The sequence below is a fragment of the Ciconia boyciana genome, chromosome 5 (genome assembly GCF_034638445.1).
Source record: "Ciconia boyciana chromosome 5, ASM3463844v1, whole genome shotgun sequence".
Classification (NCBI taxonomy): domain Eukaryota; kingdom Metazoa; phylum Chordata; class Aves; order Ciconiiformes; family Ciconiidae; genus Ciconia; species Ciconia boyciana.
Genome location: NC_132938.1, coordinates 8,245,903 through 8,263,335, shown reverse-complemented (window position 1 = coordinate 8,263,335; position 17,433 = coordinate 8,245,903). Strand labels below are relative to the sequence as shown.

The 17,433-nt window shown below is 36.4% G+C and overlaps 1 protein-coding gene across 1 annotated transcript in view; it reads right to left on the bottom strand.

Moving 5' to 3' along the window:
• Positions 1-17,433, bottom strand: part of UVSSA (UV stimulated scaffold protein A) — a 58,988-nt gene that overhangs the window by 37,248 nt on the left and 4,307 nt on the right. Inside the window, exons 3-6 of the mRNA XM_072862340.1 lie at positions 16,369-16,489; positions 14,769-15,203; positions 13,505-13,614; positions 12,747-12,875 (exon numbers count right to left, since the gene is read on the bottom strand). Coding sequence (XP_072718441.1) covers positions 12,747-12,875; positions 13,505-13,614; positions 14,769-15,203; positions 16,369-16,489 — 795 coding nt within the window. The remainder of the gene's footprint in view (positions 1-12,746; positions 12,876-13,504; positions 13,615-14,768; positions 15,204-16,368; positions 16,490-17,433) is intronic.

Sequence of the window (17,433 nt, the reverse complement as noted above, 5' to 3'; positions counted from 1 at the left end):
TGTGCAAAGCCTGATGGAGAAAAGGCATAATCAGATGCAAATTCACTTTGTTTAGGTACAATCCATGAACTGTGCATTCAAGTACTATAGAAAACATTAATCATAGGAAACTGTAATTTTTGTTATCAGTCTAACACTAATCAAAAGGGAAACCTGTCACTACCGCTGACCTGTGAAACGTCCCAATTATACTCTTCGGAAATGACAGGAGCACTTAACTTCCTCACTGAGTAAATGACGACAATCAATCAAGTTTGAATAACAATGAGCCACGGAGCTGAAAATTATTTTTTGTATAGAATCTACCCAGGAATTTATGAAAGGTGAAAAGCAACCCAAGGTTTTAGGGGCATTATGGCTTTCAGCTAGTGCAGCGCATATCAAACACTAAACAGAATTTATGTGTTTTAATTTTCTAAAAGGTAGATGTGGACTTGGTGCTACAATGCATAACATATAATGCCAGATTTTAAATATGGCGGTCATTTTCATAAAATATTATGCTTATTGTTCACACCCTTGAATTTCCCTAGGGTCTCCTATTAAATTTAGATTTCCTGTAAAAAAAATTAACTGCTTAGCTAACTATAAGGAATTAAACCCCCTTTTCCCTTCAAACAGACATAAAGTCTTTATTTTGATATAATCTTTAACAAGATAACTTATTTATCTTTTTACTTTAAAATATTAAAGTCATCACTGGTGGAAATTCAAAAAAGTTGCACGGTAGTAGTGGGTAGTTATCTCAATTTACTTCATTCCAGTGGTACTTCATCAGAACCATCCCATTTATGCTGTTTTGTTCCATTCCCTTTCTACAGAAAGGAGGAGAGCTCACAGGCAACATTATTAGTCAGAAAAGTATCTTTTTTTTAATTCCACTTTTCAAACATGAAGAAAGCTCCAAATCAAGCTCTACAGATGCAGTATGAAAGTTCAGCTACCTATTATCTACTTTTCCACTATAAACTTTTTCAGTCAATTAAAAGAAAAATAAGTCAACAATCCACAATTAAACCAGAAGAAATAAATATTTAAGACAACATTTTGAGTGGCAGAATTAGTAAATTATGATCCTTTAGGAATGAGTGGTTAGGTACTTGCAACCAAGAAAAATGAGACTATGATAAAAACAAGCAATATGCCATTTCTAGTGTGCCACATCTGAAGGGAAGTAAAGTATAAGCTCAAGTGATAAATACTATAATGTAAAGCTTTTCTTGTAGTGTACAGAATTAAATACCTCTAAGATAAGTAGTCACGCAACTGCTTGTTTCTCAATAACCTGTCAAAGAACATGGGAACAAAGGCCCTGTTCTCAAATCCATTCTAATTATCAGGTGATACGAGGAAAGTCACTAACACAGTTTGGCAGTCTTATCAGAGATGAAGGGTGAACTACCTTCTCTCTGTCGCTACAGGATGGTCCATCTGAAGGGAGATCAAACAGGTTCCCAGACATCAGAGGCTCCTTGCACCATCATTGCTCCTCACATTGCATGGAGAAGGTAAGTTTTTCCACTGAGTGTTAACCTGCTCTGTAATGCTGACATTTATTTATTTATTCATTTATCTAAATGAATCGTGGTTTTGCAAAACTATGTGTTTGTTTTTTTTTTTTTTAACATGGTAGTATTCCTAAATAGATATCTCACTGTGAGAAGAAATAGGATTTAGCTAGACAATTTCCAGATTCTTGGGCTGAACTTATTTGCATATGAGAATACAGTAAAAAAGTGCAGAATATACCTGCATTATTTTCCGTGTAATCAGAATTAGAACAATGCCTCCTCAATTCTCCAAATTTTCATTAAAAACTTAAAATAGTGCTGACTTTTCCAGCTAGACAAGTGCAATCAAACCATTTGCTTCCTAACTCATTAAAAAAAAAAACCAACCTTGAAAAAACAGATGTTTCCTCATCAGTTTCCATCTTATTAAAAATACTGAAAACAAATACTGGATGCCAGCAGAAATGCAATCTTATCTTTTACTTTGGAGTCAACACTCCAAGAGTCTCCGGCTGTTAGTGTAGCTCAGTGCAACCACAGCTCCAGTTAAATGCCTTTCACATCCATCCCAACCAGTAATAAATGCAAAAAACCCCTCCGCCCACCACACAACACTTGGAAAGATGTAAAGAAAAGCCTTTGGTCCTTTTCCCAGTATCATACAAATTGATTGCTACATTCTGTTAAGAGGATTTAAAAACCTGAGCCTCTGCAATCATAACTAAAGCAAGCAATAAAGTGACTGAAATATACAATGCAATCAGCTTATAGGACTAGATGTACAGCATTTACTAATTATTTTAGAAAAAGAAGGAAGAGAAAAGATAGCACATGAAGAAGTCATATCTACTTACTAAAACACCACTCACAAACTACAGCTGAGACCATTAAATAAATTTTGCATGGTCTAATTAACTTGGTTTGCAATCTCAATTACTTTTCACCCAAGAAATCACTTTTGCTCAGTTTTATGTGTGTCTGTTTCCCTTTTTAAAAAAAAATGATGTAAGGCATCCTCAGACAAGTGAACTCTAAACTTCATTTGTCTTTCAGCAGGCTTGATGGCTATGCATTTAAAAACCCATTCTATCTTATAAACTAAAAATTAAATGTACTCAGCTGTGATGGTCGTCATTGCATCTGCTATTTATATGCTAATACCCTCACTGGAAGATCTTGCAAATTATTCCACCATGCCAATATCTCATGTGCATCTACTCAAAGCCAACTAAATATTTTTCTAGAGGCAGAAGATTTTGGTTAGGGAACCAGAATATTTATCACCACAGAACCTAGGTAAAGGGGCAACCTTAAGCAAATACATTTTTTTATTTGACCGCAACACAAAACACGCTTCAGTCATCTTAAATGAAATTTGGGGATATTCTATGTAAGCAAACACTGACTGGGTAAAAATAATTTCTTCAGTGCCCGTAATAGAAATTGAAGAGTCAAACAGTGTAAGGACTTTTACAAGTTCCTCCTTTTCTATCCTTTTATATTACCCAATGCAGGATGAAAAGGAAATAAGTGCTGGCATTTTGACAGATTTCAGAACCGTGTTTGAGTTTTCCTGTGTGCAACACAAGGAAAACATAAACTACTAAAAGAGCTATATTTATAGGGAGCTCCCACACACACTCCCTCCCCTTCGCTCTGCAATTTGAGCATAAATTCAAACCTAGATGACTGCAAATTAGATATGTGGTCCAGGCAAATCACATTTTGTGTTTACCAGTAAAAGTATCACTTTCATTCTATTTGTAGTTGCTCAACAGCATATAGGCTACTTGGACAGTCTGACTTTTATTTAGGAATGCACTTTTCACACTATTTCATAATTTCCAGAAGTTAGTAAAAATGCTTAAAGGGTTCCAGCCCAACAGTTAGCCTAAGTATAATGTTGGAGAACCAGCGTACCTTGCTCCAAATTGCTTTAGCAATATAAACTACCTAATGAACCAGTGTTTCTTTAAAGCAATGTACAATAGCCATAGTCTATGAGTACTGTCACAGTCCTGGAGGTGCAAGCTTGAGGTTTACCCAAGACTTAGGCCAAAGCCCTCTCCATTCCACCCAGTGATAAACAGAGCTTGGACATGTACATTGGAAGGCCAATAGTGATGAGGCGCATTGCACAAAACCTGTATCGCTCTGTGTTACTAGCTACTGCATCTCTGGACCCTAGCAGGCTCAAGGTCCCAGATAAGTTTAGGAGGGATTTTAATAAAAAGCAGCAAAAAATGCCTCAACAAGACCAGTAGGTCTTAAGGTGCAAGACAGTTCAAAAAACCTTGGATCTTAATGAATCATTGTTCAGAAGAAATTAGTATGTCAAATATACCCAATGGACTAGCATGTGCATTTACAGTTTCACAGAGGACAGCAAATAAAGGTAGTCTGGAAAACTGGTGCATTTAACAAAACTATTATCTCAGGAAGATATTGCAAGGCAAGTTTAGTACTTCTTTAGCAGTAACCACTCAAGATGTATCCTCAGATGTATTTTCATACCTCACTACTTGGGCCCCTACCATCCACCAAAAATCAACAGTACTTCGTTGCATAAATATTCTTAAACCTTAAGAAAGTACATTAAAAAGGCAAAGTTCTCTTGCATAACCCAAATTTTTCATGAAATAAATACCGCATTCAGGGGAGGTGTAACAGTTTTATTTAAACTACCAAAGATCTCCAAGTCTAACAATGCCTTGCCTTTCCATGCATCCCAGACAGATAAAACAGAAGTCTGCTACCCTTCATTATTAAAGCTAATAAAGTTCCCCAACATAAAAAAAAATTGACTCCTACAAATTTTATGCTGACCACCTACATTTCATACCTATATTTAATTTGTTTTATCAAAAGTGACTGTAGCGTTAGTCCTTTAAATGTCCTCATGTAATATTTATACAAAAAATAAAGGTTACATTTTACTTTTAGAAGTACAGGAATGTACTTCTCCCATGCAGTTACTATACATTTACAGTTACTTCAGGCACTACATCTTATTACACAGTGAAAAAGAATATACTTTAACAGCAGTATCTGGTATGTTTTTTTCATCCAGTTTTTCATTCACACTGGGAGATGAGCTCATCACATATCACTCCATCAATTTGAGTCCTCTGATTAAGTAAAGACTGACCTTCAGAATCAGATGTGCATTACCTGAGTTTATTCAGTTACTGAAAGGGACAGTCTCACTATCTGAGCTTAATGCTGCTACAGAAATCTTCTCTGGATTAGGTTCCAGTCAGTTCAGGTCCCTGCTGCAACAGGAGCTCTGTCGCTGGTACAAGGGAGGCACTGGGAATCATCAGGGGAGGAAAGAGAGACAGGACTATGCCTTTTGATTGCTGCTCGTGTTTAGATCATCTTTAAGCCAACCATAAAATCACTACCGAAATATATAAGCTCCTTCCCTGTTCAGCTCCCACAAGTAGTACAACAGCAACCTGTACAAAAAGCCCACCTGTGAAGAAGTAGATTGGGTAACTATGTAACACACTAAGAAATACCTGGTAGAATTTAATTTTTAATGTTTCAGGAATTGTAGAATGGATTAAATAATTTTAACAAAAGAAGAGGGAAGCATAAAACAGTGTTGCACACGTTGCCTGTGCCTTAAAAACCAAACTTGGTTTCTTCTTAACTCATGGATAACCGTGAGTAAGGAAACTCCGTAAAATGCCTACTCAGTTTTTCATTCATCTTAACATAAAAGGAAAAGTTTGCAGGTTCGAAGACTGAGGTGTGATGAAGCCAGCAAAGCTACAAGCCAAGCAACGTGAAATCACCTTTAGAGTCCATCCTCAGACAGGAACATACCCAGAGCAGAGTTCCCAAGATGTTTCCCATTCCTAAAAGCAGAAGGAAAACCCTCATTTTTGTCACTAAAGAAGAAAGCAGCTGTCATATAGCCACTGTCAAGGTTACAAGTGTCACCCTGAACAGCCGCTATACCTGAACTATCCTTCCCTTCTTCTTCCTGGACTAACCATTTTCTTCTACACAGTGTTCCCTGCACACCAGTCCAGATGAAATTGTTTAAAGCCATTGTTTAAGGCTGCCCAGGACTGGCTATATCCATTTCTGGACCAAGAAGTTGTTTTATGGCCTGACAACTCAAAGGTCAACCAAACATACCTCTTTCTTTCCCCCTCCACAGAGAAGTCTTTAGCTTTTCTAGCCCTTTTCAGCTGCTCCAAGCTGTCTATGAGATGACGAACAGTACTGCTATGACACCTTGAAATATCTTAGGCAATATTTTGAATTATTTAATTTCTTTATGATTCAGAGGCCTATACATGATAAAAGCTAAATTTTAGAGCTGAGGGGAGAAAAATTCTCATTACTAGTCATTTTCTTTATGAAATTTTAGGAAATGTGATTCTCATCTAAAATGTGATATAACAAGATTCCCATTAGCACTCATTCATGCAAAAAAGTCCTCCTGCATTTGACGGATTACCACCTATCACTTAGACCAGGTCAAACTCTACTAAAACTTTGTATCCACCACCAATGCACATATGCCCCTGTCTCATGATATAGTCTGCACACACATATACTGTAAAATCAGTAACTAAATTGCAGCTTACTTCAGTGATCACATTTATGAATGAATCTGAACTACACATTTGCTAAAAATTATTATTTCAAATGCTGTATTTTTAACAGATAAATATACATCTCAAATAAACCTAATTTATTACAAGCAACAAGTCAACAAAATATCCTATGCAAGACACACATAACCTTACATATATTCCCGGTTGTGGATTTTAGGCACAAGGATGTCATCAGATGTGAACATATTTACTTTAATATTACTGCATTAACTAAATTTAAATGCATTAGTATGTCTTCCAAGCCTGAAAAATGTCTTCCTTTTCCATTTTTATAAATACATATTTAGGTACCTTTATGAACCTCACAAATATATTCAATTCACTTCAATATACTGTTTCCCCTTGTAAGGTAGGATGGATAAAAAGCAGGAAGCAAATTTATATCTACTACCTACAGAGTACACACTGCTCAGTATTCATAGATGAATCAAGGGAGATGACCCTTCGGCCTGCAAAACTTAAATACTTAACATAAGGGTTAACTTGATGATAGAGACATTCTACTTTATTTTACACTCTATTAGAAGAGCTCCAAATTGCATTGTGCGACCTGCGAATCAGATAGGGATCAGAGGTCGTCACAGTGACAACTTTAAGAATTCATGGCTAGATCTGCATAACAAGATATTTTTAATAACTCTGTAACAGCAGCAGGCTGCATAGCCAGTGCAAAGCATAAAATATACCACAGCAACATTCAGCTCTAGAAAAGAAAAAAAATCCGTAACATCACACTAGCTGGTTAGACACTTTAACAAGAGAGTACTGTTTTGAGGGTTAATTTTACAATGTTTTGTTTTATATCAGTCCTACACACTGGTAAGACTTAAAAAACCTGAAAAGCTCTTAGCTGAAAAGCGATTACGAAAGAGATGTTTCACAGATAGAAATAATTATCATATGATGGTTAAAATGGGGGAGGAGGGAAGAGGAAGCATAAGCATCTGCATGACTTACTTAGTATTTTGTGTTTACTTTTACAGTTATGGTTGACCTGACTTTTTTGATTAATATTAGCTAGACAAAAAAAAAATAATTTAAAATGTTGCCTGGGCTACTACTTTGACCATACAAAAGTTATTAAACTTTATTTCTTCTGAATATATTACATGCTAATGATCTATACAGTCTGCTAAAGGACATCTTTAGGTGTAATGCTGATTTAATTATCAAATATTCCTATATTTCTCTTAAATTTTAGAAAGCATACTAACAATCAACATCAAGTTACTATTCAAACCTCAACATTAAATGCTTCTGGTTTTCAAAGGGCAACTTTGTTAAGAGTTAGGGTTTTTGTTTGTGTGCAGTTTAAAAGCATCACCTGGGGAAAAGATTTCTTTTACAACGACATCTTTCTTGCTCCTTGGTCTGAGTATGTTTTAGCACATGTGGGTTCAGGTATGGTGAGGGATCACTAAGGACAATTACCTACCCCCCAGAAACAACTTCTCTAAAATGAAGAAAAGAGGAAAAAAAAGGAGGATGTGAGTACAAGAAGCTATTACAGAAAGCAGAAAGCAGTCAGCTGGACTGGATTCTCTATGGCTACAGAAAGAAGCAGAAAGAGAACACAATACAGCCTTTGCTTTTGATCTAAAATTCAAGTGCGACTTTTTTTTTTAAAGCAGGCACTAACTTAACTAAAAGACAGACTTATAAAAGAGCTGGTTATAAAGCTACAAAATTATTAGATAGAAATAACTCATTAGCATTGATAAAATGCCAAACTGTAGTTGAAGATATGGAAAAAAAAAATCAGCAATAGTCTTGGAGCCAAGTAACTGGTAGAGCTCTTGGCATCATTTATTACACATTAAAATTTTAATCTTTTTATGCATTAAAATATTTTAAGACTAAATTATGACCAGCAAATATTTAACTTGTAAATATAATTTGCAACAATTTTCTGACATTATTCTTTCAGAAAAAATTCTGACTTGTATTGCAGTAAGGTTTGGGGATCAGCTCAGGTTCTGGACAACACAAGGACAGCCTTCTCCAAATCTAATTATTAATAGCATTATTGAATTCAACCAGATGTTTCACATGGATAAAATTAAGTACATGAATAAATCAAGATCCGAGCACACGCTTAGATTTGACAGAAGATAAGGAAAGGTGAAACTAAAAGTGATGAAGACAATTAATGAAAAACTATATATCCCTGGTTGTTAATATAACTTGAAATTAAAAATTCAAAATGTAATAGGCCTGTTAAACGATCAGTCTTCTAACAGACAAATGAGCAGGATGTTTCTCACATCATATTGCCTACTAGCTTCTATCTGTCCAAGTTTTAGCCAGACTGAGTAGTGAATCTTTTACAGCTTCCCAACAGTAATTACATAAGAGATAAATACACTCTCAGTGTACAAAATACCGCTAATGAGCTACATTTCTATTAACTATGTGAGGACTTCAAATATTATCCTAAGGGATAACACTTTATGGAAGTGAAAGGTAGTGTGCATGATTTAAAATACAGTATACATTCATCCTCTCACAAATTCTAAAATTGCAAGATCATTTGCATCTAAACAGCTGCAAATCAGACACTAAACAAGAAAAAAAAAATCTAGTATTTTAAGAAAAGGAGGAAGACATTAACAAATGAAACTGTTTCTAACCAGCAAAAAATATTTTTAAAGGAACATTTTAGCCTTAAGTAAGTTATTCCTACAAAAGAATGAAACCTCTGGAAACAGGAATTTCTATTTAAACCAGTCTCAGACAATAATTACAATTGTACTTCTATAATAATTCATCTAAATAGAGTCAAGAATTAACTCGAAGTGCCTCTGGTGTATTGCTCTTGCTGCAAGTTTACCTGGAAACAGACTGAGATGATGGCTGGCTTTGGATAAAGGTGGCGTAGAGAAAAATGTCGAGCATGCAGTATGCACTCCCTCTACTGGACACTGAAATTATCCTGAGCAGGCATTTAGAGAAAGAAGGATATGTCCGAGCATCCAGGTACCATGAAATAAAAGCCCTTTTACAGCTTCTACCCTCTTGCCCTAGATTCAGCTAAAACTAAGATTCACAGAAAACTGGATTTCAAAACTCTTGTTTATACTCTCAAAATACATTTCCTATCAGGAACCAACAACCTATTCACATCCCAAACAAGTATTTAACTACAGGGAACGTAACTTGTCTAAGCACACAAAAACTCATTTGCCTTTGACCAACACAGTAAGACTGTCATTTTTTTGTCCACCCTCACCTCTTTGAAAAAGTAACAGCTCAGGAAGAAATGTCTTGATAACTTCTGATCTGCTGGGGGCACAGCAATGGGAAGAAGGAATGCGTAGTCTGGACAGCTAGGAATGTATTAACATTTATAAAATCTGCTGCAAGACTTGTCATTCTTTTCCCTCTTCTCCCACAGCTCCTGAGAGGTAAGAGCAGAATGGTGCCATAGCCTACTTGTGTTGGCAGGGTTTAAGTGTTATGTAAAAATGATGGTGCTCCTCATAATTAAGGCTTTCTGATGTTTTCAAGTTCTTCACTATCACGGAGGAGAAAAAGAGGTGGTTATAGCTCTTGTCACTATAAACCATTTTAAGTCTAAGTATTTCACTGTATAAAGTTCTGTGCTTTCCTTCAACTGACTGTATAAGAGAAGTTCTGTAAATCTACAGGAAGTTCCCCTGTAGTTTGCAAAGCAGTGGGGCTTTTACATTTTTCAGTAAAGGCAAAAAAACTGCAGAGAAAATAATTTGTGCTAATTTTCTAACATGCTGTGATTGCCTAAGGATGCTGCCTTGCAGACTAGTGCTCCATGACCTGGAAAATCACAGAGAAGCAATGGAAAGCATGGCGGTAATAGTGAGGATTGCCAAGAGCAGACACCTTCCTGCATGAACCAAATGATTCTTCTGTGAAGGCAGGCCAGGTAACCACCAACTTCTTCCTCCCAATGTAATTTACATCCAGCTACATTGCTGGTATATTCATATTGAACCGTAGCATCAAGAATTACTCCAAATATATATGTCTTATTTGCATCTCAGCCACGTGCATGTATAACTGCTCAGCTAAACAAGAGTACCAATGACATGTGGCAACGGTAAGGGACTCCAGGACCTTCCCTCTTTTACGTGGCAATTTAAATCTCTGCGGGATTGAGAGGTATAGTAGAGTTCATAGTGACAAATCTCCAGTTTCACTGTCTCTCCCTAAACCCTTCCCTTTATGAACTTTCTTGATCTCAGTTTGAGGATGGGTAAAGCCTTTACTCCCTCTGTTCCTGGACAGAACAGAAACAAAGCACAGAATAGAACAGATGAAAAGGGGGCAAATTAGAGACCACAGAAGCACGGAGAATGAGCACAAAGAAAAACCAGAAAGTTTGAGGACACTGGGCAAGCCCAAGCCCCCAGACAAGTTTCCAAGTCCCTATTGTTCTGTTTTATATTTACTGATAAAATAAAACCACTTTCCCTGAAGGTAAGGCCTGTGGTGCAGGATGATAATTACACTTGAAATGAGCAAGTACACAAACAATTCACCTTTACGTTCTCCAGCTAACAATATAGGTACCTCAGATTGCAGTCACTAGCTGCCAGGAAACTGCCATCATATCCAAATGTAGAGATGTTACAGACCAACTACAAACCAGACTATTTACATGGGACCCTCTGCACTCAGACACTTTATTTACATTCTCTCTCTCTGCTTACTAAATGCTTCCCTTCATTTCTAGGTGTGCTCATCTCTATACACGAGCAGGTACAGCACTCACTGACTCCACGTGCTAACAAATAACATCTGTAATGCACTAAGCTCTGTCGGGACAGGACAGCTGTGAGCCAGTGCTTTGAAGGACAGGCTATCAGTACTTCTCTTGGATCTAAAGGTAAAGAAGATAGCAAAACTTGGGCATGGCAAAAACTATAGTTCCAATGACACAAGGATGTACAGACAGAAGCAACAATACATAACTCAAGCAGCAATGCTGAAGTAACGAGGAGCTGTGTGTAATGTTTCATATGTTGACATGTAAATATTTGACAGATGGGGATTTAATAATCACGGTCTAAGAGATGCTGTTTATTTTGTTCTCTCAGACTCTCATTTTACCATGTTTTTATGTTTCAATGAAGTCATTTGACACACAAATAGAAGATAATTTATACAGTTTTCCCCTGCAGTACAAAGCTCTCTATGTTCAGGTTATAAATTTAAAGTAACTCAGCACTAACACTAAATTTGGGTATTTTCCACTGGAGAAAAACCCTAAGAATAATTATATATTGTTTTCAATGCTTAAGTTAATACCTCAATCGGCATTGCTTCATTTTGAGTGTATTCTTTGTGAGCACTGCTATGTATTTTCCTTTTTTTTTTTCCTTCTAATGATGGAATATATTAGCTTTCAAACCTTATGTAGATAGCACTGATCAATCTCCAGAAGTGGTAACAATACCACTTTACATACATACACATGCACACACACACACGAAAATCAAGGCTTGAATGTCCTTTATATCTTGCAAGAAATATAGCAACCAATATTCCATGCAGAGGTGCAGCAAATGAAGTCCTGTCAAGCAAATGGCAGGAATGACAGCAGATGTCTGGATTCCTTCATAGCTGGTTGCATAAAGGTAGCACACATATTTCACTGGAGAAAAAAAACGCTGATAAGACAGTCTTTCAGTACTTTTCATTCAGAGTTGGCATTTTTGACTGGTGTGGTACATCAGTAGGTATTAAGGTGATGAACCAGATTAATCTTGATAAAGCTTCATTTGCACAATGAAAGCAAAGCCTACAATACTCAGTCATGGCTAAATGAGGCCACCACAATTTAGCCCAAGGTATAATGTCCAGATCAAATTCTTACAATGGAGTCATAAACCGGACTTCAGTCTGGACCCTGACCCAGAATACTTATTTTTATGTCAAGCTATACAGTAATTTCATTTGATCGCAACCAACAGAAATGAGTATTATACAGCTCTGCTTTTTAGGTACCTAAAAAAGCCATAGACTCCTTTTTGGATCTGAATAAAGTATTTGATCTTTCAGCCTCCATTTATTCACAAGTTTTGCCTATTTCACAAAAAACTGTCTTAGTGAAATATATTTTGACACTTTAAAGTTTTATATAACAATTAATACTTTTAAGATATCCTCAATCACATTACATGCTCACTAGAGAGAATAAATGCTCCAAAGCAGAGACAGGATTTTCCTGAATTGTGAGACACTAGCATAGTTCAGCAAGTTGTAAAAGAACATGACTAATACAGTGTTTCCTGAGAAATATGCACAAAAGCAGCTAAGGACAGTGTTACACATGAAGAAACCAAGAGTAAATAAAATCTGAACTTAACCACTTCCCTATCCTAAACAACATACAGTGCTGCCTTACATGGTTTTGTCTAATAACCAGGCCCCAGCATACTCTACAGGTGTTTCGTGCAAATTCCTTGAGTGAAGCTACAACCAGCTGAATTAGTGTATTTATCAATAAAACTTGTGTTGAAAAGTTTGCCAGATTAAGGCTTAAGAGAAAGTGCATTTTTTGTGTACAAGCTAAATATTACTAACAGTCCCCTCTAGTAAAACAGAATTTTAAGAAACTCACCACTTTTCTTTTTCTTGCTTTAAAGGAAATGTTCATTTCCTTGTATTTCTTCATAGCAGTCTCCAATTTATTCTTGAGATCAATTGCACATCTTAGCCGATCATCATTTATTCCCACTCTGGTAAATAACTGCAAAACAAGAAATCAACATTCTTATTCTTTTTTCTAGACATCTGAGCCAAAGAACATTTTCAGTTTTCCTACATAATTAACAAAACAACATTGTCACAAATTCCTTTATTTTAAAAGTAACAATTAGTGAAGTCACTTCTTTTCCTATCTAGAATATAAAAGCTAATAGCAACTACTGAAGACAAACAAAGAATGAACAGCTGGTATAAACAGCTCCTGAGAGTGTCCTTCTATAGGCCAAATTCCATGCACAAGGCTCCTGAGCAGTAATATCAACTGACAGAAAGGACATACTGTTTTTCTGATACAGACAGGTCTGACAAAAACAAGCTGTGTTTTACTTCAACCCTGTGCAAAGAAGCCCCATTTTACTGTATCTTCAAAAAAAAAAAAAAGTATGACTGTAGGTAGCATACCTAATGCTAAGAGCCATCAAACAAGTTATGTAGCTCCTGTAGTCTCCTTTTGTCTACCCCTAGACTAGAAATCTTTTCTATTTGCACCAATGTTTCTTTAGCCTTAATTTCCTTTTTGCTCACTCTCCCTCAAGATTTACTGCACCCCAGTCCAGTACATTTTCTCCATCTTTTTATAAAAAAATGAAAAAAATTGTCTCTTTATCCCACCTGAATCCAGGTCTGCACAGAGGGCCAGAACTTATTTCTGAGGAGTTTGTGAGCATCCATGACATTGTTTATTATGGCAGTATTATCTTCATTCTCATGCACTTTTATATCTGCTCAAAACAGGGGAAAAAAGAGTTAGAGTGATGTTTATAGTATCTTCACTACAGGAGCTGAAGAAGCTAAGTGGAAGAAGTAGACACAAACCTTTCTAAAATCTTTGATCACTTCAGGGAAGGTTACAAACATCAGAATGTTTCTCTGTTCAGTGCTAATTATTCTACCACTATCCCCACATTCAAAAGAAGTCAGAGGAAAAGCTTTCAGTCCAGTAATGACAGAAAGAGTTGTTAAGCCATCACTACTAAGGAATCACTAAATAAACCACAGACAAGTGCAGTCTTACTATTTACCCTACATCTTGTCCTAAGTTCCAGTCAATGGACTGGGCCTTATTGTACCAGTTTCTGCATATTCAATATCAAAAAAATTATTGCCTACTGGCAATAGGGACTTGATTGTCAAAGAAGCCAAGTATGTCACTACTCAAGTAAAACTGGTACTTTTCACCTGTTAGTCATTCATAAGGCCCACAGATACATTTCCAATTCTGTTGTCTGCAAACACGGAAGTAGATATGTGTCTTACTGGCTGTTTCCACATGAAATTCTGTTCGGACAGTATTTGTAAGAGACTTCACTTAGACTACCAAAACACAAACCATCCTAATTTTTGGGGAGGTAATTCTTATTAGCAAAGTTATATAAAAAAGGTATAATCATAATCCTTAAGACTTCCTAGCAAAACTCGACTTATTACTTCTTGCAAGTTGTCAGTAGCAAGGAAAAACAAGTTTACAAAACAGCCAATTGTAAGATTTTTAAATTAGTAGCTTATACCCCAGCTACAGAGAGAAAGAAAGAGGTGAATCATGAAGCATACGGAAAATAAAATTATATACTGTAGAGAGATTGCAATTTTTTTTAAACACAACTTATTCCAGGTACTATGAAGTGCTGCAACATGGTTACAACCACCAATACAAAAGTTCAGTCTCAGAAGGTAATTAATAAAATCTGTAAATCACACACAAGGACATCCCAACCTAAGAATGGTTACTAGATGAACCAGAAACAGAAAAGAACTCCAAAATAAATGGTGTTCAGGAACCCCAAGCATTTAAGACATAGAAAAAAAAAAAAACCAAACAATTACAAAGCACTTCAAAGACTGTCTCCAGCTATACATGAAAAATTTTTCCAGGTACCTGTGGAGATTTCAAGGTCTAGAGTATACTTATGTGAAATAAGCCCATGGTTCCTAACAAAAGTCTGGTAATCATCATCACTGAGAGCAGGGACACCAGATTGAATTTCCAAGCATGTGCCTTCATCTAATTCTTTCTGCTCAGGCTTCTCCTGTTTCTCATCTAACTCTTTGTTTTTATCAGTTCTAACGCACTGAGAAACAGAAAGCACGTCCTTGCTGCAGCATGGCTGTTCATCATCCATGCATCCAAAATAGGACTGGTTAACTTCCATCCGGGAGGGCAAGGGGGGTGCAGGTCTATCCTCATTAGCAGTCATTTGTTTGTTGGGTTCCAGTTCCATGTCATTCACAGTGAAGTTGAAAGGATCTGGCATCAGAAGTCGGAAACAGTTTTCCATCTCTGTCAATGTGTCAGCAACCTCTTGGGACATTTCTATCAAGAGACAATTGTTTTACAATATTGTTAAACACTGTAAAATGCTAATGTCTCCAGAGCAGACACAGATTTACAAAACAAATGCAACTGCCAAAGCGGTAATCCATTTATCCAGTAGTCAGTGATAATTTATCCATACAGATCTCTCTCCACTGCAGAAATTGTCTTTATAAAAGTGACAATAGTTTTCTTAAGCAGGAAGTCTAGAACTTCCTGAGCAAGGAATTTAAAATCAGTGTTCCTCCTTTTCCTATCCTCTCTAAAATTTCACTAGGCATCAAAGATGACACAAAAACTTCCTAGAATTTGAAGGAGAACAAGGTTAAATGAGGATATTCTTAGTGATGTTGGTGGGTATTCATCCTACAGCCATGAATGTTATAGTTGCTTGTAGGTGTAGCCACGTATATAGGCTGTTGCTCAAAAAGATGCTACCAATAAAACTGGCTTTAAGAAGGTTAAATCTCTTAAAATTCCACCCTCGTGCATGAAAACGTTTCCAGCATGCAGAATAAGTGGTTGCATTGCATATACCAAAGTAATTTACTTAAATAATCCTTTGTAACTGCAACATAATATACTTACCATCTCTGTTCTTCTTTCATATTACAGAAATATGTTTGCTATGTACATATCACAGATTCAGCGCGCAGTTAAGACACATTTTTTAGCAGCAGTATGATACTTCTCATAAATATCCTACACTGCATCCAGGATTCCTGTGCAGACCATTGCCTATACTTCTGGAACACGATGACTGTATATACAACATAATTAAGGTCATCAGCCAACAAGGTACTGAGAAGCCTGTGCCTAGTCATAGACACAGAAATTAAGCCACTAGCTCCGAAAAGTCTCATGATATGCTTGCTTGAGGTTATGCATTCATACTTTACTGAATTACAGACCAGACCTTGCCAACATTTTTTTTTTTTTTTAAATCTTTTCATACTACCTGAGCTTACACGACTGTCACTTCTTTCCCCTGATATTCTTTAGGTGAGAGAGACAGAGGGTCAAGCTCTAACAAATGTACTATTCCTGCCCTCTGTGGTCAGCTATTATTTGGACAGCTATTCCCTTAGAATTTGTTTTATATAACCTTTAAAAAGTTTGCTTTAAAAATGAACCAAAAAACCCCAAAAGAACCAAAGCAACTCACCTTCCATTTCTTTTTCAGCTCTTTTGGCTTTTTCTTTGTAAATGTTATCCAATCGTTTTTGCTTCTCCTCTTCCCTCCTCCTTTCAGCCACAGTTCTGGCATGCACATCTTGAAAATCCACCTAGGGAGGAAATGAAGAAAAAAGGGTAACATTCCTTGTAAGAAACATATAGAAAATCCATTTCCTAAGATCCTTATCCGTGGTGAAAAATCCTCTAACATCAGTGATCAGCCAGAAGCTCAGCAGTACTTCCTTTTATCTCTTCTCCTCCTAGAATCAATAACTACAGTAATTCTGAATGGAGTTTTTACTTCTACTAATAAGGGACTGCTGAGAATCAATGGCTTTCAGAAAGGAATCATAAGGTAGAAAAACAAAATGCTTAGATTTCCACATCTAAATTGCAGGAATAAACTAGGCTTTGGGACACCTCTGTCACAACACTGGAGACATGGGGTTAAGGGGAATGACTAGGAAGAGACTACACAGGGTAAGTATTCAAATTACATGAAAACGTCACGCTAGGTCCACTATTAGTAAAGGAAATTCAGGAAAATGTGTAAGCAGTATTACCACAAATATACATATCACTTACTGAAGAACTTCGTAAGCAAGGAAAGTAGAAGAGAAGACATTCAAATTCATTTAAAAAGACCACATTTTGGATTTTACAACTACATTTGTTGGATTTGGGGATTGAGGGAAAGGTTATCATTCAGTCTCACTTTACTTTCTTATGACGAAAATATAAACATAAATCTGAGTCATTCAAAATGGTATTTCTTAAAATATTTGCAATGGGATTTTTTTTAGTTTGATCTTAGAGGGGCTTGAAAATGCAAGTATTTTTCACTTCTGTTTTAAGGAAAGGAGTCTTGATTGGGTTATTGCATAAGGAAACCCCTTCAAAAAAGACAAACACAATATTTCCTTCTGATTGCTACCACATAACTTTCATTAACTTCAATACAGATTACACTGAGTGCTGAGCAAGCCTGTACTTTGCTGCTAATAAAGTCCACAGACTCTCTGGTGCTATGTCTATATTACAAGCACCCATTGAA